The sequence below is a fragment of the Fonsecaea nubica genome (assembly GCF_001646965.1).
Source record: "Fonsecaea nubica strain CBS 269.64 chromosome Unknown Scaff101, whole genome shotgun sequence".
Taxonomy (NCBI): Eukaryota; Fungi; Ascomycota; class Eurotiomycetes; order Chaetothyriales; family Herpotrichiellaceae; genus Fonsecaea; species Fonsecaea nubica.
This window is the reverse complement of record NW_019173774.1, coordinates 47,515-65,099: the sequence shown is the minus strand read 5'-3', so window position 1 is coordinate 65,099 and position 17,585 is coordinate 47,515. Positions and strand designations below refer to the sequence as shown.

General features: G+C 53.1%; 6 protein-coding genes across 6 annotated transcripts; 1 reads left to right on the top strand and 5 right to left on the bottom strand.

The window, feature by feature from the left end:
* Window positions 1-1,076: 1,076 nt before the first annotated feature.
* Window positions 1,077-2,939, bottom strand: AYO20_10028 (hypothetical protein; the record flags this gene model as incomplete). Its single annotated transcript, XM_022648292.1, has 4 exons — window positions 1,077-1,418; window positions 1,484-1,676; window positions 1,734-2,808; window positions 2,864-2,939. 4 exons carry the CDS (start codon window positions 2,937-2,939, stop codon window positions 1,077-1,079), a joined length of 1,686 nt encoding a protein of 561 aa, XP_022495729.1.
* Window positions 2,940-3,540: 601 nt separating this feature from the next.
* On the top strand, window positions 3,541-4,634 carry AYO20_10027 (hypothetical protein; the record flags this gene model as incomplete). Its single annotated transcript, XM_022648291.1, has 2 exons — window positions 3,541-3,804; window positions 3,861-4,634. The coding sequence occupies 2 exons, from the start codon at window positions 3,541-3,543 to the stop codon at window positions 4,632-4,634; spliced, it is 1,038 nt and encodes a 345-aa protein (XP_022495728.1).
* Window positions 4,635-5,347: 713 nt separating this feature from the next.
* On the bottom strand, window positions 5,348-7,461 carry AYO20_10026 (hypothetical protein; the record flags this gene model as incomplete). Its single annotated transcript, XM_022648290.1, has 4 exons — window positions 5,348-6,478; window positions 6,609-6,663; window positions 6,781-7,118; window positions 7,408-7,461. 4 exons carry the CDS (start codon window positions 7,459-7,461, stop codon window positions 5,348-5,350), a joined length of 1,578 nt encoding a protein of 525 aa, XP_022495727.1.
* A 485-nt stretch (window positions 7,462-7,946) lies between these two features.
* AYO20_10025 (hypothetical protein) lies at window positions 7,947-10,337 on the bottom strand (the record flags this gene model as incomplete). Its single annotated transcript, XM_022648289.1, has 6 exons — window positions 7,947-8,661; window positions 8,721-9,077; window positions 9,134-9,295; window positions 9,350-9,501; window positions 9,560-10,126; window positions 10,209-10,337. The coding sequence occupies 6 exons, from the start codon at window positions 10,335-10,337 to the stop codon at window positions 7,947-7,949; spliced, it is 2,082 nt and encodes a 693-aa protein (XP_022495726.1).
* A 962-nt stretch (window positions 10,338-11,299) lies between these two features.
* AYO20_10024 (hypothetical protein) lies at window positions 11,300-14,369 on the bottom strand (the record flags this gene model as incomplete). The annotated part of the gene is made up of 2 exons (XM_022648288.1): window positions 11,300-13,997; window positions 14,077-14,369. The coding sequence occupies 2 exons, from the start codon at window positions 14,367-14,369 to the stop codon at window positions 11,300-11,302; spliced, it is 2,991 nt and encodes a 996-aa protein (XP_022495725.1).
* Window positions 14,370-15,423: 1,054 nt separating this feature from the next.
* AYO20_10023 (GTP-binding protein rhoA) lies at window positions 15,424-16,324 on the bottom strand (the record flags this gene model as incomplete). Its single annotated transcript, XM_022648287.1, has 5 exons — window positions 15,424-15,576; window positions 15,644-15,778; window positions 15,836-16,033; window positions 16,167-16,194; window positions 16,257-16,324. 5 exons carry the CDS (start codon window positions 16,322-16,324, stop codon window positions 15,424-15,426), a joined length of 582 nt encoding a protein of 193 aa, XP_022495724.1.
* Between the last annotated feature and the right edge of the window lie 1,261 nt (window positions 16,325-17,585).

The following is a 17,585-nucleotide window of genomic DNA, read 5'->3' as shown; positions in this document are numbered from 1 at the left end:
TCCCACATATTCTCGTCCGAGGAGTTCTCTACTCTGTAGAACGGGACATGACGGGGTAACAAATAGTCGACGTTAGCTCTATCTCGAGTGTACTACTGCAATCAGTTCGATGTGTACCTACTCCCATGTACTGGGTCAGTCACTCGGAGTGTAGTGCTCACTAGGCATAACACTAGATGGGCCAACCGGGAAGCAATCGAGCGAGGTAGATGATTCGAATCAAGTGTCAGCCTGCAGATACAGGCGCTTTAAGCAGCCTCTCTCGGCATGATTCAAAACCCGCTTGCCAAGACCATCGGAATGGGGATACAGCCTCTCTCCCCTCCCAACCCAGACCAAATCCAGCTCAACTGACTTAGATTGAGATCAATTCCCAGCGTAGGTACCTTCAAGTTGTCGATGAATCTGGCCTGTACACCTCTTAATAATGCACAACAGACCCTACACTATCTACTGGTATATTGCGATACGGTTTTGATGCTGCTCTGATGTGTTGTACCCTCGGATGCGCATTAGCTACACTGATGCGTCCTTAAATTTAAACCTTACAAGATGCTACGTCGATATGCATCATGCAGCATCAGCACTGTACTATCCATGCCGTAGTATCTATACAGTATCAAACTCTTTTAGGGGCCCCGTAAAGTTCTTACTTACTCCCTTAGTACTATCTATAGCTACTTAGTAACTAACTACCTATTTGGGCTATGTGAGAATGCCTCGATTAGTCCTGCCACCTACCACTTCTTAACCGACTACATAGCTGCACAGCGTTGCTGTATCTGATAATTACTACTATCTGATGTTCGGTCAACTTGACACGGGCAAGGAAGGGTACAGAGTAAGGAAAGCTTACGTTTAAACTAGCAGCCCTACTTGTCTCATCCAGTCAGTCAGTCAGGCGCGAGCTCAATGTAATTGCTTCTACTACTAGTAATCCTCATGGGAGACAACCCTTGATATTGCCAGCTGGAGCGAGCGCCAGAGAGTTCTTTGTGGTGCCATATATACTATAGATACTAAGTACTAGTAACCCTTCCTCGGCCCCCGAGGGTATCTACGTCTATAGTCCTCCCTTACAGCTTCGACGGCTTGACCAGGCCCAATTCCCGCTTCGCTCGGTCTCGGAGCTCCCTCCGCAGATACTTGCCGATCGCGTTCTTCGGCAGCTCCTTCACAAAGACGACCCCTCCTCGGAGCTGCTTGTACGGCGCGAGACGCTGCTTGACAAAGTCCTTGATTTCTTCCTCACTGATCTCCTTGGGGTCGGCGACGACATAGGCCCGTGGCAGGTCCGTCCCGGGGTCGTCTGGCATGTTGACGCCGACGACGGCTGCTTCCTGGATCTTGGGGTGGGTGAAGAGTAGATTCTCGATCTCGGCGGGCGCCACTTGGAGGCCCTTGTATTTGAGGAGCTCCTAGAAATCATTTGTTGTGAGCAAAATGTTCGAATGGACGGACTATTGCTTCTAGAAAAACGAACCTTCTTTCTGTCGACGATGTAGAACTTGCCATTCCGCAGAATTCCAATATCGCCAGTGCAGAACCAGTCCCCGTGGAATGATTCTTTCGTCGCTTGGGGATTGTTAAAGTAGCCTTGCGTGACGAGCGGACTTCGGACCAGCATTTCACCTTCCTGGCCTGGCTCAACGTCGTTGTAGTTTTCGTCAACCATCCTACACCAACAGTGAGTAACCAGGAGCGGTAGGCACAAATCCGGAATATCATCTTACCTGATTTCGACATTGGGGAGGATCGGGGAAATGCTTCCAGTCGTATCACTCTGACCCCTCGGCATCATAGTCACCGCACCTGTCGTCTCACTCAATCCCCACGTTTGACCGATAAAGGTCTCGCCTTGACCAAGTTTGGAATTTGCAGCAGTCTGCAAATCGCCGTCCATGGGGGCCGCGCCAGTTGTCGCGGCATCAAGAGACTTGAAGGCGTCCTTCACCTCAGGAGCCTTGGATATCCGGAGATATATGGACGGGACGGTGTAGAAGGCAGTGATCTCGTACTGTTTGGCGTACTTCAACAGTTGGTTCCACTCGTACTTGCGCATCCACACCACCAACCCGCCCGAATAGAAGGGTGCGACAAGGTATCCGAACAGGCCAGCAATATGGCTGATAGGAAGATGAGCAAGAGTCCGGTAAGGCTTCAGCTCCTTCCCGGCTGCAATCTGCTTCGCAGCCCACTCTCTTCCGGCCACCGATGTTACAAATGACTCTTGCACGAGGTTTTCGTGGGAGATCATGACTCCCTTGGGAAGACCCGTGGTGCCCGAGGACCATAGAATCACAATCAGACTCTTCTTCAACGCCGTGGGATCGGTAACGCGCTCCCACGTCAGGGTCTGGTCGGAGATGACATTGATGCGGCCATCTAGACTCGCCAAGCTCCAAGGACTGGAATCCAGCACCAGAACCCTTTCCAATGGAAGATTGCACTGTTTCGCCGCCTGGGTTGCCACGTCTTTGTGTTCCGAACCACAGATAATCAGGCGGCTGGTACCGACGCTGACCTGTCGAGCCAGATCTGCTACCGTCGAAGAAGGACTGGCGGCAGAATAAACTCCTCCAGCAGCGATGGTACCATAAAAGGCTGCTGGCACCATGGGTTGGCCGTAGCTGATGACAGTGATGACATCCTTGTTCGGACCACTGGCACCGACACCATAATGTTTCCGTAGACCATGGGCAATGCGCTCAGTGAGGTTCCGGAGCTGCTTCTTGGTGATCTTGTTTGACGGGTTCGCTGCTTCCAGATGTAAAACAGTATCGTCCTGAGCCGCACAGTGTTCACTCTCTGGCTGGTTATCAGCAACGTCTCTCTATCAGAAATTAAACCGTGGGACACATACCAAACAGCAAGGTCAACAGGTCCACCTTCGGGACATCAACAACAGGTTTGTCGGGGTTGCGATAGATTCTAGCCATGATGTCTGATGCCGGGCAAGGGTAACTTCTCTAAGTTCTTTTAAACAATACCAACAAATAGAAAGGCAGGATGAGCGATCCTCCAACTCCGTCACTGTTAATGTGATAGAAAATCTTTGTGGGCAGAGCAAGTTCCCTCTTGTTCGGCTAGTCCTCCCAGCCCGTTATTTGATCGGGGAAGCCTTGACCGGGGTTGTGGGGTAAGTAGAGGGTGTGTAACCGAGGTCTGCGACTCGGGTGCAGAGGTATTTCGGTTAACCAGATCTCGGGTAAAGAGTGAGAGAGAGTGAGTACTGGCAAGCCAATCCAGCCTTGCAGTTAGGCCTGGTCATTCAGTTATTTACCTGGGCTTGTCTGGTCGCATCCAGGCTTTCCGTCGAATCATCGAGACTGCGCCTTGGCCAACCGCAGTCAATGTCGGTCAGCCTTGCTGCGACAAAAACAGTCTAGCGCAGCCTTGTGTCTAGTATCATTGTCACTGACGTCACCGTTGTTTGGCGTCAATCTTTCCCTGAAATATATCTGTTTCCAGGCACTTACTTCCAACACACCCAGTTACGTCAATTACTACTCTCGGAGTGGAAAGCTTAATTGTCAAGCCATGGGAAGCCGTCGAGACCAGAAGATCTCGCGCTCAATCGTCTTTGCTATCCAACAAGACGACGAGGCAGAGAAGCGGGTCAGACTATGGCGTCCTATCAAGACCTTCTTCGCTCTGTACGGCCTGCTCTTGATCAGACTTCGCCCCGAGTTGTTCAAGAGGCTCAGAAATAGGACATGGCTTCTGTCAGACGATGAGTATCGGGCTAGCTTCAGGGACAGGGCCTCGCTCGTGTCGAAGGGTGACATGGGCTATTCGGGATCGGTATGTGCAAATGTCTTCCATCTTGAAATGTAAACACTAACAAGGACGTCTTGCAGACATTCTTCAATACGACAGATAACAGATTCCTCATCAAATCCATCCCTCGTCACTTCGAGCACACCTTCTTCCGAGACGAACTGCTCGAGCCTTATGTGTCACACATGGAGTCCCACCCCAAGTCGCTCCTCGTCCGCATCACCGACTTCCTTGGGTGGCGTTACCCGAGCATCGGTGGCCTCCTTAGGATTACCCCGACTTACCATCTCGTCATGGAGAACCTGTTGCACGGCCAGAAGGAAGATTCCAAGTGGCAGACCTTTGATCTGAAGCCAATGTCGTATTTCTTCCCGGAGCGCGACATTGCTGGCGGCAAACTCGCCTCGGAGGCCACCAAGTCCAAACTCGCCGACAAGTTCGACGACAAGATCCTGTTGAGTCGCGAACAGGCCGATGAATTCTTCCAACTCCTCGAACACGACACGGAACTCCTGGCCACGCACAACGCGGTCGACTACAGCCTGATGCTGGTGAGGATCCCCAAGTCGTCGGTGGAGATCGACGCGAGCCAGAACCCTTTCAACGACCCGCCGAACTGGCGGACGGGCGTGCCCAGCCAGGACGACAAGTGGCTGTTCCGCGCCGTGATTCTCGACTTTTTCTGGGCCAAGCACAAAGTCCACGCGAAGACCATGACGATGCTGATCAACGCGTGGAGGATGATTGACGACAAGGGCCCCATGAGCATCACCACCACGGCGCCCGAGTACCGCGAGAGGTTCTTGAAGATGTGCAGGGAAATCGTCAGGGTGCAGGAGGAAGTGGCAGAATAGCTGTTTTTCCCCTTTTTTTTTCTTACTGTCCGTTCTTAGCAAGCGAGCAAGCGAGTCGGGTTAGGTGGGGTTTCTGGAATCGTCCACCAGCGAGGTACTAGGAGGTAATATCACCAGGTGTCTTGAGTGTCTGGGTAACGGAATAATCCGAGCAATGAATGCAGTGAATGAATGTCTTTTTCCTTTCCTCCTAGATCCCTCCTCTGCAGATAGATATCGACCGACCAGCCAGCCGATCCCATAGCGTTGGTGACCGCGACACAACGCGCGGTTGCTTAAAGGTCGTCTAACGAAAAAAGAACTTCGAAACAGAAACAGAGATGAGAATAAAAGAATACAAAGTATGGGCCCAGGGTGCGTGACCGGGAACTACTATCCTGTCAATACATGAATCTAGATATTCCAGATATCTATACAGGACATGGTGCATAATGCACGGTGCAGAGCAAACGAGGACAGACGTATGGATGTATGTATGTATGTATGTATAGAGTATCCCACACACACACACACACACACACACACACACACACACACACGCATCCTACTCGCGCTGGGGGGTAAGCCAGAGGGAAATTGTTCGATCAGAAACCCGATCCCGACTGCGTAACGGACGAGTGTACCTCATGTCACATACCTCATACTTGCGTACCTCTGATCGAATTGGTGATGATAGAAGACGATACGTCGCTTTGAAACAGAGCTGACCAAGTTCACCGCTTATCGCTCGAGTACCGATCTCGGAGGAACCGTTCGACCAAGGTCTTTTCTCGCGCGGTCATCGTCGTGGGTTGCTGTTGCTCTATATCGGCCTTCACCTCTGTTTCTGACTCTGCAAGATCTGGAGACTCTTGCTGCCCTTGCTGCCCTTGCTGCTGCTGCTGCCGCCGCCGCTGCTGTTGTGGCGATGGTGGAGGAGGGGGAGGAATAGATGGAGAGGTAGGTAGAGAGGGCGAGTCGGAGGGAGAAGTGACTCCATTGACGATGATGTCGTCCTTCTCTTCGCCTTCGCCTTCACCGGCACCAGAACCGTCACCAATACCACTGCCAGCGGCGTGTGAATTGTCCGGCCTCAAGTCCCCGTGATATGGCTTCTGGAGTCCCCCCCCGTCCCACTCGTCGCGCCGGAACGACCACGCCGCGACCGTGTGCTCGGGGTCGAGAACCAGTCCGACCTTTTGTGCTAGCGATACGGCGACCTCGGATGCGCGGGAGGCAGGCTCGAAGAACAGACGCTGCCAGTCCGCACCGTCGCCGTCCATCTTGCGCATCTCGCGCTGCCCGTTCTCGAGTCTTGCCTTTGCGTCCGCCGCGCCCTGCATGTCCCCGCGCTGCAGGGCCTCGCGGACTTCGCGCCACGCACGTCGGGATTCCCATGGATCTTGCTCCGGAATGGGGTCTGTGACGAGCGGCGTGGTCGCGGCCGTCGTGACGTCAAACGTCTCGAGCTCGACGTCCTGCCTCGGGTCGCGGATCACGAACTGGCCATCCCAGTGGCCCGAGACGGTGTAAATGGGAGAAGCATGGCCCTCCTCCTCGTCCTCGTCACTGTGACGGTCGTCACGATAGACACTGGCCTCGAAGCTATGTTTCCTGTCCGCGCCCGAGAAGAGACCCCTGCCGCTAAAGTCGATGGTGGAAGTGTACCCGCTCGTGCAGGGGATGTGGTGTGTGCCCTGCAACTCTGGGTAGGGCGAGCCGGTCAAAAGGCCCTTGATTTTGATGTTGGGCAGCGGAACCAGGTATGTCTCATTGTGGTGCGCGAGATGGAGCGTGGCGTGCCCGATCTGCTGGATGTTGACGTTGCCGCTGAAGGTAATTTCCTGGCGGGTATAGCCCTCTGCCTGGGTGCCAAAGGGAATGTGAGAACGTGTTGTGTTTTTTCGGGACAACAACCACCGCCGTAGATCGTTTTGGATAGTAGATCCAAACGAGAGGTTGCGGAGAAGAAAGACACACGAGGGACAAGCTTACCGTGACGCCGTGTTTCTCGTTCCAAACCCGACATGCAGTGACAGGCGGGTGATGACTTGCGAGAAATCAGAGAGATGCCTGCAGCGACGAATACCAACGACGGAGAGAAAATAGAAGAGATAGGGGGCAAACCAAGAGCAAGAAAGACAGGAAGGGACGGCCACAAACATACCTGACTTGTTCGCTGACCATCCTCGTCACTCCAATTCCATCTCGGCCGTCGTCGTCGTCCTCCCACCTGGCCAGGAACAGCTCGCCGAGAAAAGCGTTGATGGGCTTCTTCACGCCCTCGGCCGGCGACCTACCCGCATACTGCTGATTGCGCAGGGACGAGAGGAACCATTTCAGCACCAGCAAAGCTCGCTCGGCGGGATCTTGTGCGGCCACTGGAGCCACGAAGATGGAGGGTCTCTCGGCCCAGAACGAAGGCAGTTCGACGGCCGATTTGGTGTCGAGGACGAATGGCGGGGCGGTGATGTTGGAGAGGTCGCCGCGGATGGTGGCGATGGACTGTTTGAACGGGAGCATCACTTGTCAGTGAGTGGGATATGTTCGGGCCATGCGAGATGAATTGCAATTTTGTTTTTTTCCCCAACAGGACACCAATACGGTGCAGAAACTGGGAAAGTTCTAGGCCGTGGTGGCTCTATTTTCCCTTCCCTGTCCCCCTCCCCCCTCCCCTCCCCTGATCGATGATCTCAGGAAGGGTTGGTGGGGGAGGGTAGCGGGAAAAAAGAGCCAGTATCACAGAACCAAGGGGACAGAGAGGGACAAGCAAACACAATCGGACTATACGTACGGCAATAAAGTCTTTCAACTTGGACCGGTTCTCGGACAGCGTCAGCTCTGCCATTGTCCGTCGATCATAAAGTGCCTCCCTCGAAGAGAATCGACAGAGACAAGTCCGATAACAGCCAGGAGGGTAGAGACCTAACTAGACCCTGGAGAAGGACACACAAAGCAACATATCAGCACAGTTAGGGGGGTTTTCCGTCTGTTCTCGCAGGGAATTTGTGGTTTGTCTGGTGTGCATGGTAGAAGTATTTGGAGAGTTGGAAGTGGATGGAGATGATATCATCATGTCGTGATGTCGGGACACCAACCGTCCACGGCCAACGGGATCCCGTTGAATCGTTCCTCGTTTGTCTGCCGAGCGGGTAGATATGCTGCCTACCGAGAGTTTGCCATTCTATCCAGAGGGTGGTTGGGCAGAGGAGGTAAGGAGGTAAGGAGGAAAAGAGGGAACGAGAGCTATAATCGCATTCCCGTGGAGCGATCGTATGAGAGACTTTTCCTTGTGGTCTGTCTGTTCGATCGCCTTGATTTATCCAACCCCCATCATCCATCACTCCGTTCCTTGTCCGTCGAGTCGCTGTCGCCAGGAACCCCGGCGCCCTCACCAGGTTTCTTCTCGTTCAAGCCCATGTCTGCCCATTTCTCGAGCAACTGACTCAACTCGGTATCCGGATCCTCCTTGATAAGTACATGATTGGGGTACTTGGAGCTGAAGGTAAGGTGCTCATGGCCTGTCCAGGCAAGGTCCTTCACAATGACCGTCAGCTTCTCAAGGAGAGCTTGACTAACACCGCCGGGAGGCGTAGGTCCGTCCCCGACGGCAGCGACCTTGTCTTCAGCTGTTTTCAGTAACATGTGCGTGACACCCTTGACCAGTTGTCGCTGCCTCGAGCATCCTACCAGGGCTCGCATGATCTCCAGCAGCAGTTCCTCCTCGACCGCAGAATTGAGGTTGCCAGACAGCAGGAAACTGGCGGCGAGGATACCAGATTGTGGCGTCAATACAGTGAAGAACCGGGGCCCGTACCTTGCATCTGCTCTCTGGATGATGTGTATCGTGACCGTCGTGATTTGCAGACACATATCCTTTGTTTCGCGCGTGACCTGCGCAAGCTCGTCTTGACTAGGGCGAAGTGTAGCTGATTCGGTTCCTGCTGCCGCTGAATCCTGTGTTGGCTCGGCGTTGGCCTTTATGGCACTCTGGGGCAGCGGGATCGTCCAATTCCACAAATGCAGCCGGAAATGATGAAGGCTCAATCTGGTGTAGATGTCAGCATATCAACGTCAACCAAGACGGATGGGTCAGGGGTGCTGTACGCTAAGTCGATCGTTGTCGGTACCAGAACGAAATCTGGGTCGTCCACCTGAAATTGCTGAGGTATAGATCCATACCATTCCAACATTTTCTTGTCCATATCCCGAGCCGCGTGGAGCCGTTCTACCGCATCCATTTTGGCATAGTCGGCAAAGATCAGAGACTGGACATCGCTCGCAAAAATATACAGCTCGCACATGTAGTGATATAGAGCTTGGAGTGGCAGCCGTACAGGATCTCCAGCCATGGGATAAGGTGACCATGATGTGAGACGGTTGCGCCAACTCTCGGAAGCATATGGCGCTTCCAAGGAAGGCTTTGGACTCAGTGGGGGGACAAGGAACCCCGTACCAAAGCCCCTGATGAACACGTCAATCGAGTGCTCAAATGTTGATAGAGGGGTTTTCATGCTCACGTTGAATATATGTGCGCCGCCCACTCGACAATCTGGAAGGACCGTCGCAGATCCTCAGACACCTCCGGCGATTTCTGGTGTCGACGAAAAAGCTGGGGCATCATGACTTCGAGCTGTTTCAAAGAGGTAAGGCTCACTCTGTCTTTGCCGGAGAAAGCTGACCTAATTCAGTATATCAACGGGTGTATCGGCCAAACCGCGAGGGCTCCAACTCACGTCATTATCATAATAGTGAAGGCTTGAATATTGGTCAGCGTTGGTTTGGCCGCTTCTATTGCCCAAAGCCGCTGGGCTTCGTTGTAAAAATGAAGTCCTCGTGAGCTCGCGTCCCCGGGCGTCGCAAAGGCCATAGGGTGGTCTGAAAAGAACTGTCCATTGTCGTCAGCACCTGTGCTCTCGCACGCTTCGCGTCGACAAGACACCCACACATCCCATTCCAAGCACGGCGTTGACCAAGAATGGTGAACAGTAAGGTGACTGTAGATTCTTCGCAACCATAGCATCAAGAAACAACTTCTCGTCAAAGTTGTGGTAATAAAAGTGGTACCAATTTAGGTAGGCCGACACCAGATGGGAGACAAATTGGTCATCTTTGGTAACGGTGGTCCAGGGAGCCGCAGGAACCCTGAAAGTTGGATCGTCAGCCAGCTCACTGATTGCGAGCATACGGCGTATCCCGCCGCCGCCATCTGGAGGAGGCGTGGCAGAGAGAGCCCTCCGTGTCTCATTCGCCACGGGGCCGGGATGAGCGTCAAGAAACTCAAGAATCTCCTCGAGAGGAGCATCCCGCTTGATGAGTTCGAGCAACTGTCGTGATTCAGGGGCTGACGAGTTCCTGAGACTGATCAGGATCCTGTCAAGAGCGTGACTTCGAAGCTCGAGTTCGTCAAGCCTTCTCTTGCGGGCTTGCTTTCTTCTTCCATCTTGTGATGGGTCATAGATACACGTCCTATTGTTCGTTTGGCAATTCGAACACGGTTGACGTTGATCACACTAACGACAATATTAGGTCGATTGGTGGCTGCACGAATTGGACACGCGAGGATTATTGGCCGGCAGACAATGTTTGGCTTACCTTTCGCTTTGAGGCTCTGCAGGCCTGGCAGGCAATAGAAGCATTCTTCTTGGTTGGACGTTGTGTATTTGGAGGCGGGAAGCCGTCAGGGCCTGTGTTCTCTCCCATCATAGCCGAGGGCCCTGGCATTGTGATTGATGGCATCACGACTGGTTGGTTGGCAGAGCTCGTAGGTGGTTGACCGGGGAGCTGCACTCGAGAATGAGGCATGAAAGTTAAACCAAGGTCAGAGTTCGTGTTCGAGGAGAGAAAAGAACCATGCTGGACGATCCTGGAAGCTTTATCCCCCTTGGAAAATACCCAGGACTTGCAGACGAGCACCACGACCAGAGAGGCAAAGCAATCATTCCACTGATTAGGGGCCTGCAAGCTGGACGGAGGTGTGTGCTATACGGGTAGCTCATCACAGGGACTAAGAGCTCCGCACGCACCCTCTGCAGGACTGGGGTTCATGCAGAGTGAAGCATGGTAGCGTGGGCTGTCGCTCGCAAGCCTGGGCGGTCTGGGAATGCCAAAGCGGAAACACAACTCCACCAAATCGAAAAGGTAATGGATAATCCGTTTGGCGGCCGATATCAGGGGGCAAAGCATCCAGTCAGCAGCGTCGTCACCAAGCATCGCCTCGCACCGCCTCCGCGGACATCCATTTTCCCAACCCCGGTTCCTCATGGCATCTAGGCTGTTCCTGGTATCGGGCGTGCTTTTCGTGTTGCTCAACCAGTAATGCAACTAGTCAAGGAGAGGAGGTCGTCGCCCATCCATGTCTGATACCTCTCTGCAAGGACGTGATAACTTCGAATCTAGACGACCGTTGCATTCTGCGCAGGCAGGGCCTCCAATGACGACGACTTGGATCCTGGGAGACCGGTCATGATTTTGCTGCCTTTTGAATTCGTGCCTACTGGGTCCGAAAGGGGGTCCTCTTAGGATTTCTCTTGGTCGACAACTATGCAATCCATTTCGTGCAGACTGTGTTCACTGTCACCTCGCTTGGGAGGACGAAGCGCCGGACTATTCGTACCTTGACCATGTCGACCATTCGTGCATGCAAGGTGTGAATATTTTAACCCCCCGGGACTATTGATAACGCTTCAAAAACTCAGTCGAATCAACGCTTCAACCCACTTTCTAGCGTCCACTCCCACACCCTCGGTGACGCCCCTCGCAGTCGTACTTCCAGGGATTCCAACAACGCCAGAAATTCCACGTCCACTACCGCTGACTTCTCGTGTCCGGGGTTGATCACGGAGGAGCCATTTCCCAGAAAGGCGAGAAGTTCCAGACTCGGATCTAGACCGGGACGTGTCTGTGCTTGTCGAATTGCGTTCATGAGAGGATCTTCTGACGAGAATGGCTTCTTTGGAAAGCTCCTCAGTTCTCTCCAGAGCCACTCCCTCGGCCGCGGGAAGAGGGGTTACTTTGTCTTGACTTGTCAATCCTGTTACAATGTTATCACCACCATCTCCCCTTCGCCCCGAAGGCAAGACTTTCATCCACACTATCCACCAGCCTCTTGCTGTTTTGATCGTCCTTTCCAATTCCTCGCTGTTTGGCCCAGCATGGAAAATACCAGCGTCCTTGTCGCGAGTTGAAACCCAGGCGTTGAGTATATGAGTGTGAACGTTCAGAGCCTCGATGCGGGTCCAGTCACTCTTGATGATCCTTGTCGTACTAGAACCGCTCGCACCGCTCGCTGTTGATGATCCCATGGGTATCCCAAGGGTGTACCATGAACCCGAAACAGTGATTGGGCGGAGGTTCTGCGGGGCCCGATGCAGGCCCTCAGCCGCAAGACTGCCTGGAAGCGGGATGTTGGGAATTGAAGTTCGAAGCGTTGATTTCAGGGGATCATACAGAAGGTCATATATTTCAGTGGCATCGGTTGTGTCAGGTGATTCTGGACTATCCTCATTCTCCGGAATTGCACTTGCGTCCAGGCCCAAGGTCGCTCTCATTCGTTCCCTCCAACGCTGCGGATCGGTGCATCTCAGAAGACTCTTTTGCAATGGGCCTAAAGTGTGGTGTATCGCGCGGTAAAACCCAGGCATGGTCAGGTTGGGTGTGTGCAACCGGAATAAGAAGACGAAGATGAATGGCTGGTGAACATAGACCGCAACCTGAACCTTTTCGTGTGTGACGATGGGACGAACGCCATCGACAGATGCCGACGCACTTGTCTTGCCTTCTCCTAACTCTGCATCCACATCGTTCTTAGTCGACTGTGACCATGAAGGACGTAAATCCGTATCCTGTTGGGAGAATCTGGAACTGGACATCTCAACGACCAAGGTGCGGAGGAATATCCGGTTTGACAAAGTGTGTAATGGTGACCTCGACTTGCTGGAGTTGGCTTCAGATCTTTCATCGTTGGATTCGCCTTCAAATTCTGCATTCTCCAGGTCGCCAGATAGACCTATCAGGAACTTGCCAATGGACTCTTCAAGCCGCTGAACGAATGGTGTTTCTTCCTCGTCGCTCACTTCTGGAGTGGGATCAAGTTCCTGCAATTGTTCAGCCACTGATTTTGTACTCTGACCTGTACCTGTGTCCTGACCAAGGTCTTTGTCGTCTAGATCTTGGGGCGTCTTGTCGGCACCGAACCCCTTGGGATTCAGCGTCCAGCTAGTGCCATAACCAAGACTGAGATACTTCATCATCTTCTCCGTGTTGAACATGGATGCCTGTTCAGAGGCCGCAGGGTTCGGGTCCTCATCTCCTTCATGGCTGCGGTCGTCGTTCAAGTTGGTAGACTTCGCATCTAACTTGGCCAGTGCGTCGTCTAATGATCGCTCTACGGCGCTAACAAGAGGTGGCGGGATACCTGGTGGTGTGGCGTTGTTCTCAATCGCCTTACGGCGTAGGTCCGGCGGTCTGCCTCCGGGGGACTTCACTCTGGGATGGAACGCTTGCGCTTGCTGCTTCGTTCGGTCTGAGTGTGGCTCTCGAGGTCTGCCTTTGTCTAACTTCCGTCTTTTGCTGCGATGCTTAAGTCGGGATGCTGGGTTCTCACCCACACCGTAAGCTGCATCGCCATGCATGTAGATGGATTCCATCCACTGGGACAATGTGATTAGAGAAGGCCGTGAGATACCATCGACCCCAGAAAATATAACTCCATCATCGGCCCTCGAATCCTCACCATTGCCCAACCAAGGCTGCGGTTCTTGCGAAGCAGGCTCTGCGTTCACATCTCCGGGTATGCGGGTCGGGGGAGCATCACCATACCTCCCAACGATAAGATCGACGAGTCCCTCAGTCCGGCGCGCAAACTCCTCCAGCACTTCTCTCTCACCACTTCCCCACTCTTCTTCGCCAACGCCAACACCGAGCTCTCCTCCACCGGCGAGTTTAACGGCGTCATAGATGTCTGTCGCAGGATGGCCGTGCAAGAGGACATCCCAGTTCCAGATGAAACGCGTCCAGTACCTATGTAAAAGGCTGCAGAACAGGTCTCGATTGTGCTCGTGCTTTTTCCACAGCTCAGACAAGGAGGCTGCGTGGTGAAGTAAAAACCCACGGTAGCCTTGTATAAGCTGTGTGAGCAGCAGAGGTGCCGGTGCAACTTCCCGCGACGAGTATTCAACGTCTCCTTTGGAAGCGGTGCCACCTGAGCCGATGGTGGTTCCTGGTTTTGAAGATGGTTTGTTTCCCGAGGGCAATCGTGAGATGGCAGGCAATTGGGTTAGGTGGACAGCGGCAACAATCCACCACTGAGGTTCGACTTCTTTCAGGACAATGCGAGACCTTTCTGTCTCCAGGGACTCGAGAGGGACGCCGTTCGAGAAATTCCTACAAAGCCGGAGAGAAGTCAGATCATACTGCCCGTTGAACAGCTGCTGCTGTGAGGCGATAACGGTTGCCCACGTACTTTGCAAAGTTCACCATACCTTGTGCTAGCCCGACCTGCCGCAATCTGAGATTCTCCTCTGCCTCCTGCTCCTCCTTCTGGTTTCCATTGGGCGAGTTATCCTGCTCTGAGTTTGGATGGTGTTTTCCTTCCGCTGCACCCTTCCCTTTTGCCTGCTTCTCACGCTCCGCCTCGACATCGTGCGAATAGTAGAAGACAATCTGGTCACGCAAGGTCTCATCGGTTGGTCCAAGAGATGGATTGTATATCGCGAGGTAGGATAAGTGAGCTGGGATAACAGTACGAGCGGACATCGCGAACAGAACTAGCGTCTTCTATGGTGTGTCACAATGAGCACCATGCTCAATTGTCACACATCAAAGAGGACGAATGTTAGCTGATCATGTCGGACCACCAATCTTCTGGACTTCAGATCCTGCGAGCGTTTGCAAACACCTGGCTGCGGCTCGCTTTCTGAGAGGATTCAGTTCCAGCCTATCAGTGGCGGGTCTACGTCATTGGCGAGGCTGCATATCGCACGTGATATTAATCCTGTTAGCCTGGTTTCAGATTTCGAAGAAGGGCACGTGCCACAGCGACGACATGATTGATTGTTGAATACTCGTCTGTTACGTGAGAGCCTTGCATGTACCGAGTACACGAGGGTGAATTCCAGCGGATGTTGTCCTCCGGGATCAGAGATGACAAAATAAGTGTTCCGTGCGGTCTGCAGAGCAGCTATCGTCGACCCCAAAGACCGAGTTAGCCAGCTTAAGATGTTTCAAGAGGCACCAGCATATGCCCAGATCTCTAGGTCACGCCCTGAGCAAATCGGAGTCTCCAGGCCAAACCTCGGAAGCTGTCTGACAACCCCTTCTTGCTACCGAGATTGTAAGGAAGTGATTGGACATTATCTGATTGCATTGCTCGAGAATCCCCTTAGTACAACCAACTTGGAATGGGATGTAGAAGTGCTAGATTAGACTGTAGAAACCGAAAGCCTGAGGACAAAACGCCGTGAATGGATTGCCTATCTCGATGATGACTCGACATGTCTCGACTGTGGAAACGCCGTCATGTTGCCAGTACCATCCGAATCTGATCCATCCCTGGCCTCTGTGCAATTCTTTGTATTGCCACAATCATCAACCCATCCATCCTTCGCTCGGTAAGGAAACAAAACTAATGTATCAGCGCCCGAAGAGTAGCACAGTCAAGCCGCCAACCCAGATCCTTGGTAAAGCCGGAGCAAGAAATTGCAAGTCCTTGATTTGACATCTGAGGATCCCTCTGGCGATATCCTGGTATAATGTCGGGGGATTTGTGCGGGCCATGTGATTGGCAACAAGGAAGATGGCATGCTTTGATCTACAAGATCAAGCACTTCTTGCTCTTTCCGCTCTTGCGGGTCAACAGGGCGGCACGGGTGGCAGACTCGAAGACTTCGCGGACACCCTGATTGGTCTTGGCCGAGCACTCGAGGTATTTGTAGGCACCAATCTTCTTGCGCACCTCCTCACCCTGAAATCAATTCATGTTAGCCCTCGATGCAATCAGCTGAACGGAGCTCCGGTGCCGAGAAACGTACCTGTTCCGGGGTGACAGGCTTCTGAGATGTCTTTGCCAGCTCTTCAATGGTCTTGGGGTCGTGTCGCAGATCGCACTTGCAACCGACGAGGATGATACGAAGACCTTGGCAGAAGTGAAGGACCTCGGAAATCCACTATTGATCATTTTGTCAGCTCGATTGTCGGATGATGTTTCCACCACGAGATCATACCTTTTCCTGAACGTTATCAAGCGAGTCGGGGGAGTCGATAGCAAAGCAAATGAGGATCACATGAGAGTCCGGGTAGGATAGAGGTCGAAGACGGTCGTAATCTTCTTGGCCAGCCGTATCCCATAGGGCTAATTCGACGTGTTTTCCATCGACCTCGACATCGGCAACGTAGTTTTCAAAGACAGTGGGGACGTAGACCTGGTGTAATCAGATGTCAGCTGTGTCTGCACGAATCCAGCTCCTTTCATCCTTGTCTCGATGGAGGGGGCGTTGATAGGCATCACATGGATGGATCGAAGGGATTGGGATTGTGTCATGTTGTATTGCGCACCTCAGGGAATGTGCCCTTGGAAAAGACACTGTAGTAAGAAGCAGTCAGTAATTGAATTGCCACGAGTCGATGTTTGGGTGATGATCATACATCAACAAACAAGTTTTCCCACAGGCACCATCGCCAACGATGACGAGCTTGCGACGGATCTCAGCCATAACGGCTGCTGCGGACAGTGTCAGAAAAGGTTTCTGAAAGGACAACCGAAATGAGGGTGTCAAGGAAAGGCCGGCGGTTCAGCAATCTTTGACGGATATGATGAGGTTGCTGGCGCAAGGATGAGGGAAGAAGGGGAGTGTAGGACGGAGATGGATGTTTAAAGGAAGAGGTTGAGAGATGATTGTCAGGGAAGCACCTTTTCGGGGTGAGTTTAGTGTGGATGTGGCTAAGACACTGGCGCGGGCCTCCAGACACCTGCACTGCACTACACTGTGCTGCACTGCGCTGCGCGATACGGTACTGCCACGGAAAGATTGGATACGTGTTGCGTGGGTGGGCTTCGACCGTCACTCCTGGCCAACCGAAGCTATGAGAGATGATTGGTGATGATAGTTTTGTTGATGGAAGATGGTAGGACAAAAGGATAGTGAGAACAGTAGAGGAATGGGCTTTGTTTCAGGGGAGCAGGTCGCGTTAAAGAAATGCGGACGAATGCACAACTTTGTTGTTACAGTTACGCAGTCCTGGCACCCACCCCCGGGGAAAGGGTCGGGGGCCTATTGTGAGTCTCATAAACAAGCGCACCCAAGCATCACTGCTAAGGGCCCCTCAGCAACCAGCAGCCTAGTAGCCTAGCAGCCACGCAGCCTAACAGCCTAACAGCCTAACAGCCTCATCAGCCAGAAAGGTCGCCTGTAAACAGACCCATGCGCCCCCAGCCGCCCCCTAGATTGTTGGGGCTTCCTTATCTGTCCCTCTCGAATCATTGCTTGCGAGGTTGCCTGCTACCCATCCATCCACAGCCTGTTGAACTTACCGCCGGAGCAGTAGTCATTACCCCCCTGCTCTTTCGGTTCAATCATGACATCTTTGAGGATCTTCTATCCACGTACACCGCACATCTCGCTACGCTTCTGTTCATTCCTACGGTTACTCACATGTGCGTGGATAACGCGTTCAGAGCCCAACATCCCCTGCACAATCAGGCGGTCAGGCGGCAAAGAAGACGACAACATTGCCGTGCCCGTCGCTGTATCTTGCTCTCCGATCCCCCTTCGCCCGCCGGTCAAGCAACCTGCGCTGACTCCAGTTCTAAGCAATAACCTTTTGGGCTCCTGCAGCCTGTGCCAAGTTTCGATCGCCCAAGAGTGCCTGGTGCTGAGTGCGGGTAGGACTTGGGCTATCCCCACGCCATTCCTCACTATGCAGGGACTGGCTCAGCCGCGATTTCAAAGAGATGGGTTGGGAAGATCATCAGAT